At 46.4% G+C, this 15,236-nt stretch overlaps 2 protein-coding genes across 3 annotated transcripts; one reads left to right on the top strand and one right to left on the bottom strand.

The window, feature by feature from the left end:
- LOC108924122 (vesicle transport through interaction with t-SNAREs homolog 1B-like) lies at positions 1-7,129 on the top strand. Of its 2 annotated transcripts, none has more exons than XM_018735308.2 (6): positions 1-218; positions 4,251-4,306; positions 4,397-4,591; positions 5,281-5,454; positions 5,532-5,593; positions 5,763-7,129. In XM_018735308.2, the coding sequence occupies exons 1-6, from the start codon at positions 122-124 to the stop codon at positions 5,854-5,856; spliced, it is 678 nt and encodes a 225-aa protein (XP_018590824.1). In that variant the 5' UTR covers positions 1-121; the 3' UTR covers positions 5,857-7,129. The 2 variants fall into 2 exon arrangements, with proteins under 2 accessions (XP_018590824.1, XP_018590823.1); XM_018735307.2 differs by having other exon boundaries at positions 2-218; positions 4,248-4,306.
- A 2,478-nt stretch (positions 7,130-9,607) lies between these two features.
- LOC108924123 (cofilin-2) lies at positions 9,608-13,540 on the bottom strand. The gene is made up of 4 exons (XM_018735309.2): positions 13,294-13,540; positions 11,760-12,067; positions 11,481-11,557; positions 9,608-10,317 (listed from the first exon to the last, which is right to left on the bottom strand). The coding sequence occupies exons 1-4, from the start codon at positions 13,294-13,296 to the stop codon at positions 10,205-10,207; spliced, it is 501 nt and encodes a 166-aa protein (XP_018590825.1). The 5' UTR covers positions 13,297-13,540; the 3' UTR covers positions 9,608-10,204.
- Between the last annotated feature and the right edge of the window lie 1,696 nt (positions 13,541-15,236).

Below are 15,236 nucleotides of genomic sequence, written 5' to 3' on the forward strand. Positions count from 1 at the left end.
TGAAATTACGGAAGTTGTAAGATAATTGCTTTGCTTTGGTTCGGATGTTCACGGGCTTCCGTAGGAAACCGTACGGTCTACTGTGAAAACTGAAAATAGACGTTCAAAAAGTGCTGCAAAAATGTCGTCGGAGGAGTTCGAGAAAATGCATGATATCTACAAAAGCCTTTATGACGAGCTGAAAGTGATGCCGGAGCGAATTTCTCGGTGTCATGGAGGTAAGAAGCACTGCAGCTCATACACGACATTAAAAATTTGTGTAGAGACGGAGGAATCATGTGTATCTGTATCATATTATATATATATATATATATATATATATATATATATGTGTGTGTGTATACGTATGTATAATTACATACACTTAATTTTTTATGACGGAAAGTACACGGTCACACCTGACTGACATTATTAGTTGAAGGCGTTTTTTTTTCCCATAACAAGCCGCCGGCTTGGGGGAGACGGGAGTCGATAGGTTAATAATATATATAATAATAATAATAATGAAGCAGGTGACATTTTAATCAGTTTACTTATTTATCAGAAATGATATATTCACTATGTAGTCTCTCGTGAAGATTTGTATTAGTGAACATGTGAGAACACTATTTTATCGCGTTTCAATTGACTGCCGCATTGACGCGAGAGTGGCACGTGCACACGCCACGGTGAGTTATTGATCTGTGTTTCCATCCATCCATCCATCCATCTTCCTCCGCTTTATCCGGGGCCGGGTCGCGGGGGCAGCAGTCCGAGCAGAGTACTCCAGACTTCCCTCTCCCCGCACACCTCCTCCAGTTCCTCTGGGGGAACCCCAAGGCGTTCCCAGGCCAGCCGGGAGACATAGTCTCTCCAACGTGTCCTGGGTCTGCCCCGAGGCCTCCTCCCAGTGGGACAAGCCCGGAACACCTCCCCAGGGAGGCGTCCAGGAGGCATCCGGAACAGATGCCCGAGCCACCTCAACCGGCTCCTCTCGATGCGGAGGAGCAGCGGCTCTACTCCGAGCTCCTCCCGGGTGACTGAGCTCCTCACCCTATCCCTAAGGGTGCGCCCAGCCACTCTGCGGAGGAAACTCATTTCTGCCGCTTGTATCCGCGATCTCATTCTTTCGGTCATGATCCAGAGTTCATGACCATAGGTGAGGGTAGGAACGTAGATCGACCGGTAAATTGAGAGCTTCGCCTTACGACTCAGCTCCCTCTTCACCACAACAGACCGGTACAATGACCGCATTACTGCGGACGCCGCACCGATCCGTCTGTCGACCTGCCGCTCCATTTTTCCCTCACTCGTGAACAAGACCCCGAGATACTTAAACTCCTCCACTTGAGGGAGCAACTCCCCCCTAACCCGGAGGGAGCAATCCACCTTTTTCCGACTGAGAACCATGGCCTCGGATTTGGAGGTGCTGATTCTCATCCCCGCCGCTTCGCACTCGGCTGCAAACCTCCCCAGTGCACGCTGCAAGTCTTGACTTGATGAAGCCAACAGGACCACATCATCCGCAAAAAGCAGAGACGAGATCTTGCGGCCACCAAAGCAGACACCCTCCGTTCCCTGACTGCGCCTAGAAATTCTGTCCATAAAGATAATGAACAGAATCGGTGACAAAGGGCAGCCCTGGCGGAGTCCAACATGCACCGGGAAAAGGTCTGACTTACTGCCGGCAATGCGAACCAAGCTCCTGCTCCGGTCATACATGGAACGAACAGCCCGTAGCAACGAGCCCCGAACCCCATAATCCCGAAGTACCCCCCACAGGATGCCACGAGGGACACGGTCGAATGCCTTCTCCAGGTCCACAAAACACATATGGACTGGTTGGGCAAACTCCCACGAACCCTCCAGCACCCTAGTGAGGGTATAGAGCTGGTCCAGTGTTCCACGGCCAGGGCGAAAACCGCATTGCTCCTCCTGGATCCGAGGTTCGACTATCGGTCGGATTCTCCTTTCCAGTACCCTGGCATAGACTTTCCCAGGGAGGCTAAGGAGTGTGATCCCCCTGTAGTTGGAACACAATCTCCGGTCCCCCTTCTTAAAAAGAGGGACCACCACCCCGGTCTGCCAGTCCAGAGGCACCGTTCCCGAACTCCACGCGATGCTGCAGAGGCGTGTCAGCCAAGACAGCCCCACAACATCCAGAGACTTGAGAAACTCGGGGCGGATCTCATCCACCCCCGGAGCCTTGCCACCGAGGAGTTTTTTGACTACCTCAGCAACTTCAGCCAGGGTAATGGACGAGTCCCCCTCCGAGTCCCCAGCCTCAGCTTCCTCTACGGAAGGCGTGTCGGAGGGATTGAGGAGATCCTCAAAGTACTCCTTCCACCGCCCGAGAACATCCTCAGCTGAGGTCAGCAGCGCACCACTTCCACTGTAAACAGTGTTCGTGGAACACCGCTTCCCCCCTCTGAGTCGCCGGACGGTTTGCCAGAATCTCTTTGAGGCCGACCGAAAGTCTTCCTCCATGGCCTCACCGAACTCCTCCCAAGCCCGAGTTTTTGCCGCGGCGACTGCCAGAGCCGCGCTCCGTTTGGCCCGTCGGTACCTGTCAGCTGCTTCAGGAGTCCCATGAGCCAGCCAGGCCCGATAGAACTCCTTCTTCAGCTTGACGGCATCCCTTACTTCCGGTGTCCACCACCGTGTTCGGGGATTGCCGCCGCGACAGGCACCGGAGACCTTATGGCCGCAGCTCCGAACCGCCGCACCGACAATGGAGGAGCGGAACATAGTCCATTCGGACTCAATGTCCCCCACCTCCCTCGGGACCTGGTTGAAGCTCTGTCGGAGGTGGGAGTTGAAGACCTCTCTGACAGGGGCCTCCGCCAAACGTTCCCAACAGACCCTCACTATGCGTTTGGGCCTGCCAGGTCTATCCAGCTTTTTCCCCCGCCATCGAATCCAACTCACCACCAGGTGGTGATCAGTTGACAGCTCAGCCCCTCTCTTCACCCGAGTGTCCAAGACATATGGCCGAAGGTCAGAAGAAACGACTACAAAGTCGATCATCGACCTCCGACCTAGGGTGTCCTGGTGCCAAGTGCACTGGTGGACACCCTTATGCATGAACATGGTGTTCGTTATGGATAAACCGCGACTAGCACAGAAATCCAATAACAACTCACCGCTCGGGTTCAGATCAGGGAGGCCGTTCCTCCCAATCACGCCCCTCCAGGTATCACTGTCGCTGCCCACGTGGGCGTTAAAGTCCCCCAGTAGAACGACAGAGTCCCCAGTGGGAGCGCTTTCCAGCACGCCCCCCAAGGACTCTAAAAAGGCCGGGTACTCTACACTGCCGCTAGGCGCATAAGCACAAACGACAGTGAGAGACCGTTCCCTGACCCGAAGGCGTAGGGAGATGACCCTCTCATTCACCGGGGTAGACTCCAACACATGGCGGCTGAACTGGGGGGCTATTAATAAGCCCACACCAGCCCGCCGCCTCTCACCTTGGGCAACGCCAGAATAGTGGAGAGTCCACCCTCGATCGAGTAGAGTGGTTCCAGAACCCAAGCTGTGAGTGGAAGTGAGCCCGACTATATCTAGACGGTATCTCTCAACTTCCCGCACCAGCTCAGGCTCCTTCCCCGCCAGTGAGGTGACATTCCAAGTCCCAAAAACCAGAGTTGGCGCCCGAGGTTTGGGTCGGCCGGGCACTCGGCCCCGACCACCGCCCAACTCACAATGCACCGGCCCCTTACGGTTTCTCCGGCAGGTGGTGAGCCCACCGAAGAGCGGCTCCACGTTATGGCTTCGGGCTGAGCCCGGCCAGGCCCCGTGGGCATAGACCTGGCCACCAGGCGCTCGCATGCGAGCCCCCCCCCCAGGCCTGGCTCCAGGGTGGGGCCCCGGTGACCCCATACCGGGCGGGGTAAACGGACGCCTTGCTTTTTCCTTCATAAGGGGTTTTTGAACCGCGCTTTGTCTCGTCTGTCATCCAGGACCTGTCTGCCATGGGAGACCCTACCAGGGGCATGTAGCCCCAGACAACATAGCTCCTGGACTCATTCAGGCACTCAAACCCCTCCACCACGATAAGGTGGCGGTTCACGGAGGAGAGTCTGTGTTTCTTTTTCTTAAAATTGATTTCGTCCAGGTCATGACCCGGGCTTTTTCAGATTGCTGCATCCGTTCAGTTTTTGGAGGCCAGAATTAGCGTCGTACAGCTGGGACCATCTGTGTTCCAGGGTTTATGTATGAATGCAGCTCACGCTGCTCCTGTGTGCCTCACTCTCTCTGGTGTGTTGCAGAAGAAAGGAAGAGGTTGGTGAGAGACTTTGATGAAAAGCTGGGAGAAGCAGAGGAAATGGTATGTGAAAATGTGCATGCCTTTTTCCTGTCACGGTTCTCTGTGTTTACCCACATGATCATCGTGTGTTTGCCTGCCTTGTGCTTGCAGCTGCAAGGCATGGATAAGGAGCTGGTGGTGGCACCTTCCTCCTTCCGGAACGCCATGTCCACCAAGCTGCGCCTGTACCGCAGGGACCTGGGCAAGCTACAGCGTGACATTAAGAGCTCCGACCCCATTCTGGGCTTATCTGGTCGGCCAGGCGACAATACCTACAGCATCTATGCTTCCCAGAATGAGCAAAGTGTGAGTTTGAGCCAAGCTCCCACAGCTACACTAGGCATGCGTACTCATTGATTCTGTGCATGTCCTCGTAGTCGGTGTAGTCTGTGGCTGCCCTGATGAACAGTGTTCTTGAGTCATCAGCAGGGCAACATGTAGTACAGTGTGTAAATAACTGACCATGTGACTGAGAGGATGCCACTTCAGCTCCCAGGAAGGTCTATGCTGTTGTACACATGAATACACTGAAGATTTTTAAGAAGAATTTATAGCTGCATGAATGTGTTAGAGCTACTGCCTTTGGACCCAAAGGTTGCAGGTTCAACTCGCACCTCTAGCTGTAGTACCCTTGAGCAAGGTACTTACCTTTAATTGCTCCACTAAAAAAATAATTGAACAGCTGTATAAATCGGTAAATAATTCTAGCTATCTCAATATTGAAAGTTGCTTTGGAGAAAAGTGTCAGCTAAACAGATAAATGTAAATGTAACATGTCACAGGAGTCTTATGAGATGTTCGTTGTACCATTGAGTTTTGTTTTTTAACACAAAGATCAGTGGGAGGGCAGTTGTCTGCTCCAACACGCACACGACAGACTCGGTGCTGTGTACAGTGTGCTTTGAACTGTTAAGAGACCTGTGCTCTGTTGTTCAGCCCCGACAGTCTCCAGTGTAACAGCAACACAGTAACACGGTATTTGTGTGCATGTGCAGACACAAGCACAGTCCCAGCGTGCCTTGCTGCTTCAGGGCACAGAATCCCTTCATCGTGCCACACAGAGCATAGAGCGAAGCCAGCGCGTTGCTGTGGAAACGGAGCACATCGGCACAGACGTCATCGAGGAGCTGGGAGAGCAAAGGGAACAGTTGGACCGGACTCGTGACCGGGTCAGTGAAAGCAGCGCAGTTTTGAGTGCTGCAAAGGAAACGATTTTCTGAAATTTATACTTTGTGTTGTCTTTTAGTTGGTCCATACGGGTGAGAACCTCAGCCGGAGTCGCAGGATTCTGCGTTCCATGTCTCGCCGGTGAGTGACAGATACAGTAGGCCCTTTGACATTTACAGCTCAGGTGAAACCTTTGGATAGTTGCAGCAGAGAGCTTTTGCAGGCTTGGCAGGACTTCTTTTATTCTCTCACCTGCCCCAACCTCCTTGTTTCCTACTCTTGTTAAGTGTGCACTTTCCATTCTCCACAGAATTGTGACAAATAAATTGCTGCTGTCAGTCATCATCCTGATGGAGCTGGCTGTGTTGGGTGCAGTCGTCTACCTCAAGTTTTTCCGCCATTAGGAGAGCTTGAGTGTTACCAGAGAAGATGTCCTGCATACCTGAGCCAGTCTTTTCTTGCACACTTCTTTGCTTATTCTCCCACTGGATCCTTCACTTAGCCAACAGATGAGCTGGAAAGGATGCTGAGCAAGATGGCCCTCCCCACAGTTCCTTTGTCCTTTGACTGGAATCCAGCACAATTGTACCAAAGGAACGTGCAGTGCTGCCGGAGCCACGTGAACTGCTTGATCATGTGCATCCAGAATGCTTCTGGAACTGGTCCGAAGTGGTCTTGAATCCTCCCTCTCTCATCTACCCACCCGGTGCCGTGTGCACTGAAATGAAGTGGTGTGCAAATGCGAAGCACATGGCTTTCACTACTGTTACATTGACCCCTCTTACCAACCCCTTGCTGTTTAATGAAAGAGCACCAGAAGTGTTTACCAGATCAGATGTGGTCAAGCACAAAGTGCTGCCTGCCTGGCAGCCAGCAGCCCGTATTCAGACCCCTTGTGTGGCAGTTCTTGTCGCATCTACACTTCTCAGCTCCTTTGGAACAAAAATGAGGGGAATGTATATATGTACTATGTTGCAAGCTCTGTTGATCTACCTATACAACCCACTAACCAGCAAAGCATTAATTTAATTGTATTTTTGTTTAGAATAAACTAATGTCTCTTGGGGTTGCCATAAGTGTGTAATGGCAAGTGTTTTCCCATTTCTGCTGTGTACAGGAGCATATACTGTATGATGGTGTGTTGGGTGTCTCAGGGCAGAATTTCAAATGGCATTCCTGTCTTATTTAATGACCAGTGAGGTGTCAGTTAGCCGAGTGTGGTCACTCCACCTACTGCTGGTTTACTGCATTGACTCACTAATCTTGGGAATGCTTACCCTGTTGGGGAGGTTTGCAGCAGCATTCCTAGGTAGCCATTGCCAAATGTTTTGAAAAGGATGGCTGTTTCTGTAGTGCACAACTCGACAATATTATGGGCAGTTTGCTTTGGAGTTTAATACTTTGCAAAATACATTTTTTGATATCTGTATGGTGCCCCTGGTTGACCTGCAGGAATGTAATGCACAGATGAAGGATACTTTGTAATATGTCTGATACTGATAGTAAGTTTTTAAAGTTGATGGAGTTGATGATTTCAGTGTTTTAATCATAGCAGTGAAATATTTTCAGAAATGAATCTTTGCCACAACTGTTCTCCTTTATTCTGATGAGAATGGGACATCACAAATATACAGTAGGTTTAAGTTTTATGTGGGGCAGTTGTAAAATTTGTCTTTAAAGACAGATTTTTTTTTTTTTTTTTTTTTTTTTTTTTTTTTAATAGTTGTGCGTCAATTCGGGTTTGCTAACTACACTGCTTCTATACAAACTTTAAAATCCAAAAGTGAGATAAAAACTGATTTGTCTTTTTTTTTTGGTTGAAAGTTTGTTCTTCGGCAGTTAGTGTCTGCTGCGTTCTCATTAGGTATACCTGAGCTGACTGCATTCCATTCCACAAAGTTTTTTGTTTATATGTGACTAACACCAGTTATGAGGTACATGCTGCGGATGCGTTGGGGCACATAATCAGTGATGTGACCTGGGGTCATCAGGTGTTTCGGGTCTTTCAGCATCAGACACCCTCGCCCAGGCGATCAAGCCCCGACTTGCGTTCCAGCAGCAACTAACCACAGATCCACTCTTTTAATACCACCTAGTGCTTCTCTCTGCTGCTTCAGTATCTGATCTGATAGAATTCCTCTTTGCCTCCCCTGTGATGCCCAGCACTGTTAGAGTTTTCCACAATGAGCGCTCTGCAAGTCCACATTAATATTTATTATAATAATAATCGTGAAAATATAAGATTTATTGTGCCATTAAATTGGTTTAATGTTTCAAAAAGTTAATCTCTGGCAAAAGTGTATTTTTTTTACTTGGTTTGGTGCATTACTGGATAGACTGCTTAAGTGTTATTTCTATAGAAGTGCATATGCAGGTAATCCTGTTTAGAGAAATTATTCCACTACTCAGGACTAAGGTGTGATTATAAATCACTTTGTTTGGTTTAGATGCCGGTATTTAAGTTCTTAAGTAATGTTTTTCTTTGATGAGATGATAATTTCCAGGGTGTAAACTGCCTCGTGCCCTGTGCTTCCAAGATGGGTTCCAATCCACCGCAACCCCTGCCTTTGTAACTAACAACCCCACTGCAACTGATTGTTGTTACTCAGTGAGTATAATGGTTTAATATTTTAGTTACTTCAGCTATTTGCTTAAAAAAAAATTACACAGTTAATACTTCTATCGGTAAGCAACATGGAGAAGGACAATATTATTGGATCACTTTTTGGGATGTAACTTTATGATCCACTAGAGGGCAGGAAGGGCTTGTGTATGCCAGTATGTTGTGAGTTCAACTTTGATTCTCTCGAACAGAGCTTTTGCTCTGCTCTCCTGCATTATGCAACCAAGACCAATGCAGCAAGAAGTATTTGTCTTGCAGATTTAACTGGAGTGTCTCATAATAATGCCATGCTATGTGTGTAGCAATTGACCTGTTTATTTTTCTGGACGATGGACATTAAACCGAGACCTTTGACCAACAGGCTGTAGGCCTACGGGTAATCAAGTTAGTTATACTGTATGAGTAGGTGGGAAAGTCCTGAGCCAGTGACTAAACATTAGACCCATGTATGGGCTCAACACACCTTTCATTCATCACCTGCAGACATGCTCTAAGCACACAAGCAGTAATTATTGTAGAAGTGCATTTCACTTAGTTTACATTTTTGTGTGAATAGTGTAAGAGTGTAAAATATCAGTGCAGCTCATAAAAGGCTTGCAGCTGTGTGATGAAAAGAAGGTTTTTAGAATTAATGTAGCATTTGTTCGAAACTAAAGGTCCTGTCTTTGCCATTGCTTTTGAGTAAGAACAATGGGGCGGAGCTTCCCTGTTGTCACCACCGTGATCGCTGCCACTTTTGCCATCTATGGATGAGAACGACAAGGCACAAAAGCATGTGTTTGCCATAAATAGTGCCGGCTGATGAGGATTACGCTCCAAACGCAGATCAAATTCCATGCAGGGTACGGCTGCCCCTGGACTCTACCCAGGTTCCAGTCCTACTGGAATAGAGCTCCCGCAGGCACCCGTCACCCCGAAAACTGAAAGCCCTCAGCACAAGTCTGTAAAAGGCTGGTTTAGGTTTTTACGAAATCCATGCATGGCAGTATGAACTTAGTCCAACAGATCAGGTCATAGTTATTTAAATTTTAACAACTGTTAAAAGGGAGTGAATGTGTACGTCAAATTAAGTTTTAATGTCTACTAAGAGCTTTCTCGTGGTAAACTGCTTAACACTAAATACCAGCTAAACCAGAGTTGGAACTATCTCTATGTGCTGTTAACACATTCCTGGGACAGTATAGCATAAGGGTACATGTGCGGTGGTCATTAAATAAACAGGGTTTAAAAAAAAAAAAAAAAAGTTGTTGTGCAGTTGTCAGCCACTTGGTTTATCGTAACGTGCTTGTTCTGCTAATACCAGAAACAATGTCCCTGCTGAAGCGCCATTCAAACACAAAGTTTCACCTCAACACACCATGGCTTCAGTGAGTGTTCTCAGTTCACAAATGGGGCTTAACTCCCCCAACATGCCACAATTTGTGTTTTTTTCCCTCCCACAGTATACATTCCAAAAAGACCAAGCAGACAATGGAACCTAAAACACTCCATTTAATTTCCTTGAAAATAATTTTCTACTTTATTTCAATACAGGAATTCATGTAGTTCTCTATATTTTTCACACACCTGAAGGATCTAAACAAGAGATACAAAAAGTGCTTTGTTTGCTTAGAATGTGATCTGCATAGTTAAAAACCCAGAGTAAAGAGGTAATATTGCCACACGTATTCTCTGACAAAAACTATCCAAGGCCGGCTAGTTCGATCACACTTGATATTGGCAAAATATTGAATGGTAGCCTTTACTATCGAGGCATTCCGATAGCATACTTGTTCAGCGCTAAGCAAGTCTATTGACATAAAACCATAGCTGTGAGCGTGTGGCACCAAATGCGTGCAATGCCACTTGTGCGCATGGACTGGCTGTCGTTCCTCTCGAGGGTGGTGCTTTCATTTTGGCTGTTGTTCTTCTAGCTCCGGGAGGGCACCTAGGTTTGAAGAACGCTCTGAACTTCAGCTGTGCCATCTGCTAGGACTGGGACACATTGACTGGCAACCACTGGTAGGCTTTTATTAAATTTGAGATGTCCTTCATGCAGGGAGAAAAAAACTATTCCAATGGGATATAAGCATGTGTAGAAAGTGCTGATAAGGTGGGAGTTCTGAAGTCCTGATGGCACTTCTCTCAGGTCACAAAGGTCTGCCCTCCAGGGACACAACCACACTTCCGCCGAGCTTGTCCGCAAGGGTGGATCGGTCCTGAATGTCATCCAATCCATTCACCTGCCATTCATGTTTGATGCCTGAAAGGAAAAAGACACTTAAGTGTTACAGGATTCTTTGTTAAATGACTATTAACCAAAAAAAAAAAAAAACAGATATACAGTATGTAGTTATGTTGGTCAGAGCACTGACAGTGTTATGAACACAAAAATCACTGCTTTCTCATTTTCTTGTTCTACAAAGTTCATCCCACAATTATGACTCCCACACCAATTTCAAACTTAAGCACTGAATTTTGTGGTACACTGAATTCCCTCAGCTGACTTCCATCATGCTAAATGCTGAGTTGAGGAGATTTACCAGTGAGAGCAATGGAAACTCACTATAGGATGTTAAGTGCTGTTTTACTTTCCACTGTCCTCAAGTATAACAATGAATCTCAGTTGTTGCAATTATACATTGAAGATTTGTTTCCAAGGCACAAATCCTCCCATTTTCTGAAAAGGCTTCCAGTATGACCTTTAGTTCCACAATCAAATCAAAGGCTAAAATACATTTCCATTTAAATGCTCTCTAAACACCCAAACTGATAACCAGCTAGATATTTTTCACACACACACACACACACACACACACACACACACACACACACACACACACACACAGACAGCCCAAAAATTAAGCACTGAAGCAAAAGTAACATTGTGTAAGAAGTAATTTGGAAAAATATTAGATGTGAATCTTCGTGAAGCAGCATTCCCCAGTGACTAGTCAGTGGTTTCATTCATAGGAATCATGAAGTACCAAGATATTCAAAATGACATACCGCTGAAGCACTCTGGGAAGGTCCTGTGAAAAGCCATAGGAGAAACTGTCCATATGCTACATAAATGTCCAGTTAATGGACTATGAAACCTCAAGGGTGAAACTGCAGCTCCTCTCAGGACTACGGCAGCTGTGGGAGGGTGTATGTTGCCTACACACAAAATACACTGCCGCAAGAACCATTCCATTACAAGCTGTGCAGCTAGGATTTGAGTAAATTTGGTAAATGACCTCCTATTGACAATCTCATCCTCTGCTGCCTTGAAAGGACTCACACGAGCGTCAGTTATGAACAAATCAGATGGTACACCGTCAGCGTATCGGCGTCACAGATAATTTTGAAAATGCTAAGCAATAACTTAGGTTACAAAAGTGGAAGGTGAAGGCAGCACTAAAGTCCTCTTGAGAACCAGCTCACCTGTAAACTTCTTCTTGATGGCATCTTTGGAGCTGGCATAGATCATCTTGCTTTTTAAAGGAGCATTTTCAGGGGCCCTGTCAGAGAAAAACAATGAAGAGACAAAGAACACCACATCTGCACCACATGCAGTTTGCTCACAGAGAGTACTTGCACACGGCCTGTTAGGTGAAGATGCGAAGATCTACGAAAATTCGTGCATTTTCCACTCCAAGCTGAAGAACAAACTAATTTTAGCCTGCTTGCCAAGTTCCTAATTCGATCAGGCAACCAACATACCAAAACACGAATACCAAGTCTTCTTTCTTAGACTCTTTCGTCTCGTATGTTGCGTCGTACAGGCCGTAGCGGCAGTCGTTGAGAGGCAGGAGCTTCACGAAGGAGGCGTACGGGTCGTCCACGGTCTCCCCTATGTCGCCGACCAGGATCTGCTTGCCCTGCTCTACGATGATGGTCTTCTTGTCATCGCTGAGGCAGAACAGCACAGCCTTCTTGCGCTTTTTGACATCTTCCGACGACGAGGACTTGCGCACCTTCATGTCGTTGAAAACCTTGATGACTTCATCGCTGACTGTGACGCCAGAGGCCTCGGTTGAGAGAAAAGCAATGTTCTGCAGTTGCCACCTCGGTCATCTACCGTGTGTCCACACTTAAGACAGAACTATACTACACCTGGGGTACATAATGGCACAAGTTGTGCGGCAGAAGTTGTGCTCAAGTTAGGACTGAATGTCAACAATGTGCACAACACTTTTTTTTTTTTTTTTTTTTTTTTTTTTTTTTTTTAAGTCTGGAGATCATTAATGGACTATGTAGTACAGATGAGGGAGAATGTCATACAGTCAGCTCACAAACATACCGACACGTCTCTTTTTCTCAGTTTGGCTCGTGTCACATTACTTCTACTTTATTACTAAGAATCTACTGAAATTTAATTCAAACTATTTTACAACCTTGTCTGTGCTGACCAACTATTTTTACCTCATATACAGCCTAATGGACTGAAAATAGTGAAAGTTCAATTGCTAAACTTTACATTTATCAGTGTAAATTACTGTTGAAACCCAGAAACTGCATTAGCCCGATAATAATTTTAATGACAGATTTGTTAAACGTCTCTTTAACTGGAGTATCAAAAATATGGTATATACATGCACACAAAACGTAATTTATTCCGAGTCTGAAATGGGAACTTAGCTGTGGAAGGTTACAATAAATAAATTAGCAGAAATAAAAAAGATTTTATTTATTCATTAATAACGTGTACATTCATTTGGCTGACTGAGGGGTGCAACTGGAACATAAGCGTCAGGAAGGACATACATACAAAACACATTTTGTGGTAAACGTGAACATTATAGTATAGTATCAGTATGATTTCCCCCCTAAAACGGTGTTCCTCACACGCAGCTCCGTGCAAACGGGATTTAATCGCTTAGTACTTCCACACGCACACTGACTTTCCAAACCCCAGCAGCAGCTCTTCCCTTCACCAGCCCAGTTACTTAGCATAATTACGTCTGTCTGTGGCGGTGACTAAACGACCCTCTCAGAAAAACCGAGAATACCGTTAAACAACGGAGAAGATGACTCGCCCGCGGGGCGCGAGGCTACAATTGCACCAAAATGGCCGCCCGGACCTCACGGCTCGTTTTATTATAGTGCCGCACTTGTAATCACCGCCATCGGTGAGTTTGGCGCGAGCGCGTTTTCCCTCGCGACCCGTCCCGCAAAGGCGACGTAAACCCACGCACGCGAGGCACCGCGCGACTGAAGAGCAGGGCTGGCCGCCGCGGGACGTCTCGCTGCTCACCATGATGTTTCCAGGCGGCCGGGGCCGGAGTCCGCGATGCACTGCGCGGATTAGGGCGGATTAGGGTGCGGGAGCGCGGCGGCGGGCGGCTCGCACGAGACACGCCTCACGGGCGCGGGGTCAAGCACCAAAATCCCACAGGCGCTTCTGCAGCCGCTGACGACTCGTGTTTTGCGCGGCGCGCTTCCAATCCTTCACTGCCACTTTATAAATCCGCTGTGTTGAGGTCGCTGTTTGGGACAACCCTAGGATTCCGTTCCAAAGTGTTCATTATTCCTGTTGGATAAAACAATACAGCGACTCTTTCCCAATACCACTCGCCTAAAATAATGAAATGTGTTGATTAATCTAAAAGAACACAGCGAGGCTTCAAGGTTTCAAGATATACATATTGTTACCATAACCCTGCGTTAGATTTTTAACCAAAATTCCACCCATCCATCCATCGACATGAGTAACCATCCGTTCAGTGCAGGGTCATGGCAGTCGGGATGCCTGACCCGAAAGGAGACGGGCCGAACCAGGGTGCACCCTGGACCGGACAGCATCCTTTGCAGGGCAATCACACACGCACTACTGGCGATTTAGCGTCCCCACTTCGCTCGAAACACATCTTTGGACTGTGGGAGGAAACCGGAGCAAGGTGAGGAAACCCAGTGGAACTCGAGGAGAAACCCCTGCTCGGACTGAGCGATGATCTAGGTGTACCAAGGCCCCGGCGCTGCCCGCTGGCCCACTGTGCTGCCCAGCTGTAGCCACTTGTTTAAGTTGTTAAAAATAGATTGTAAAAGTCTTTTGGGACCAAAGCATCAATCAATCGATTAAACAGTAACTTGAGCTTCAACTCTCAGTGACAAACTAATTAAAATGTCTCCTAAAACCTGTCCTCTAAGAACAGTGCTGCAAATTCCTGATTTATAGAGATATTTTCATTTTTATAAAAGTGTAAAGGTGCTGAAGTGGCTTTAATGCCCTATTCTGATTTGTTGTTGCATTACTGATGCTCTGCTTGACACTGGGGGATTCTGGGAGGTTCAACAGGTGATCCTCTAACCATTGTGGCAAGTGGGAGGGCTCAGAATGAAGTGGCAGAACTCTCTATTATCCAGCAGTTTGTTTTGTACTCTCTGTTGTGCCTTTGTTAAGGCTGTTTTTGAAAGACTTGGTGTTTGATAAAAGCAACTGTTTCAGAACTCTGTTTGTAGTAGTTCTATGGTGGGACACTGCTATATTAACCTTAATTTTTAATGGGTTATATTTAAAAAAAAAAAAATTGCTGGGTAAACTACTTAATCACTGATTTTATCTTGAAAACAGGGCAGTGCTCTATGGAGAGTCAATTTGATTTTTGTGAGTAGTCTGGCTTTTTCAGGACAGATATTTCTCAAATTCTCTGTACTTGCTTTTATTTGAACTGAAAAAAATGAAATGTACTGCACTTATTGTATTTTTCTGTGCGATGTATGTTGCTTTGGAGAAAAGAATCTTCCAGATAAATAAATGTAAATATAAATGATAGTAAACAGCCATTTCCTACATTTATCTCTCTATTCAGATAAAGAGAACAGGTCCAGAGGTCTGGAAGCTCTCAACTATAGTTTTTGCAATTTACAGTTAGCTACAATTATGACTGCAGTTGATACATGCATGTACCACTGTAACAATTCAGTGGTTTGAAACGTTATTATTGTTGCTTACAAGGATGAAAGCACAACCAAGCAATGAAACATTTTTATTTACGCTTTTTAATGACACCATAAATTACAGGAAGAGCAGTGAACAAAATTTTTAGGACTGATTAACAGAAGGCACTACGGTGAAAGATTTGATTCATGTGGTCAAAGCTAAATTAGTCAGATAAGCTAATTACTAATATGCCAGTTTAATCTGTGTGTGTTCAGAATTGTCACCATCCTCCACTGATGATGTACTTTATATTTTGA

This window comes from Scleropages formosus, chromosome 1 (genome assembly GCF_900964775.1).
Source record: "Scleropages formosus chromosome 1, fSclFor1.1, whole genome shotgun sequence".
NCBI classification, from domain to species: domain Eukaryota; kingdom Metazoa; phylum Chordata; class Actinopteri; order Osteoglossiformes; family Osteoglossidae; genus Scleropages; species Scleropages formosus.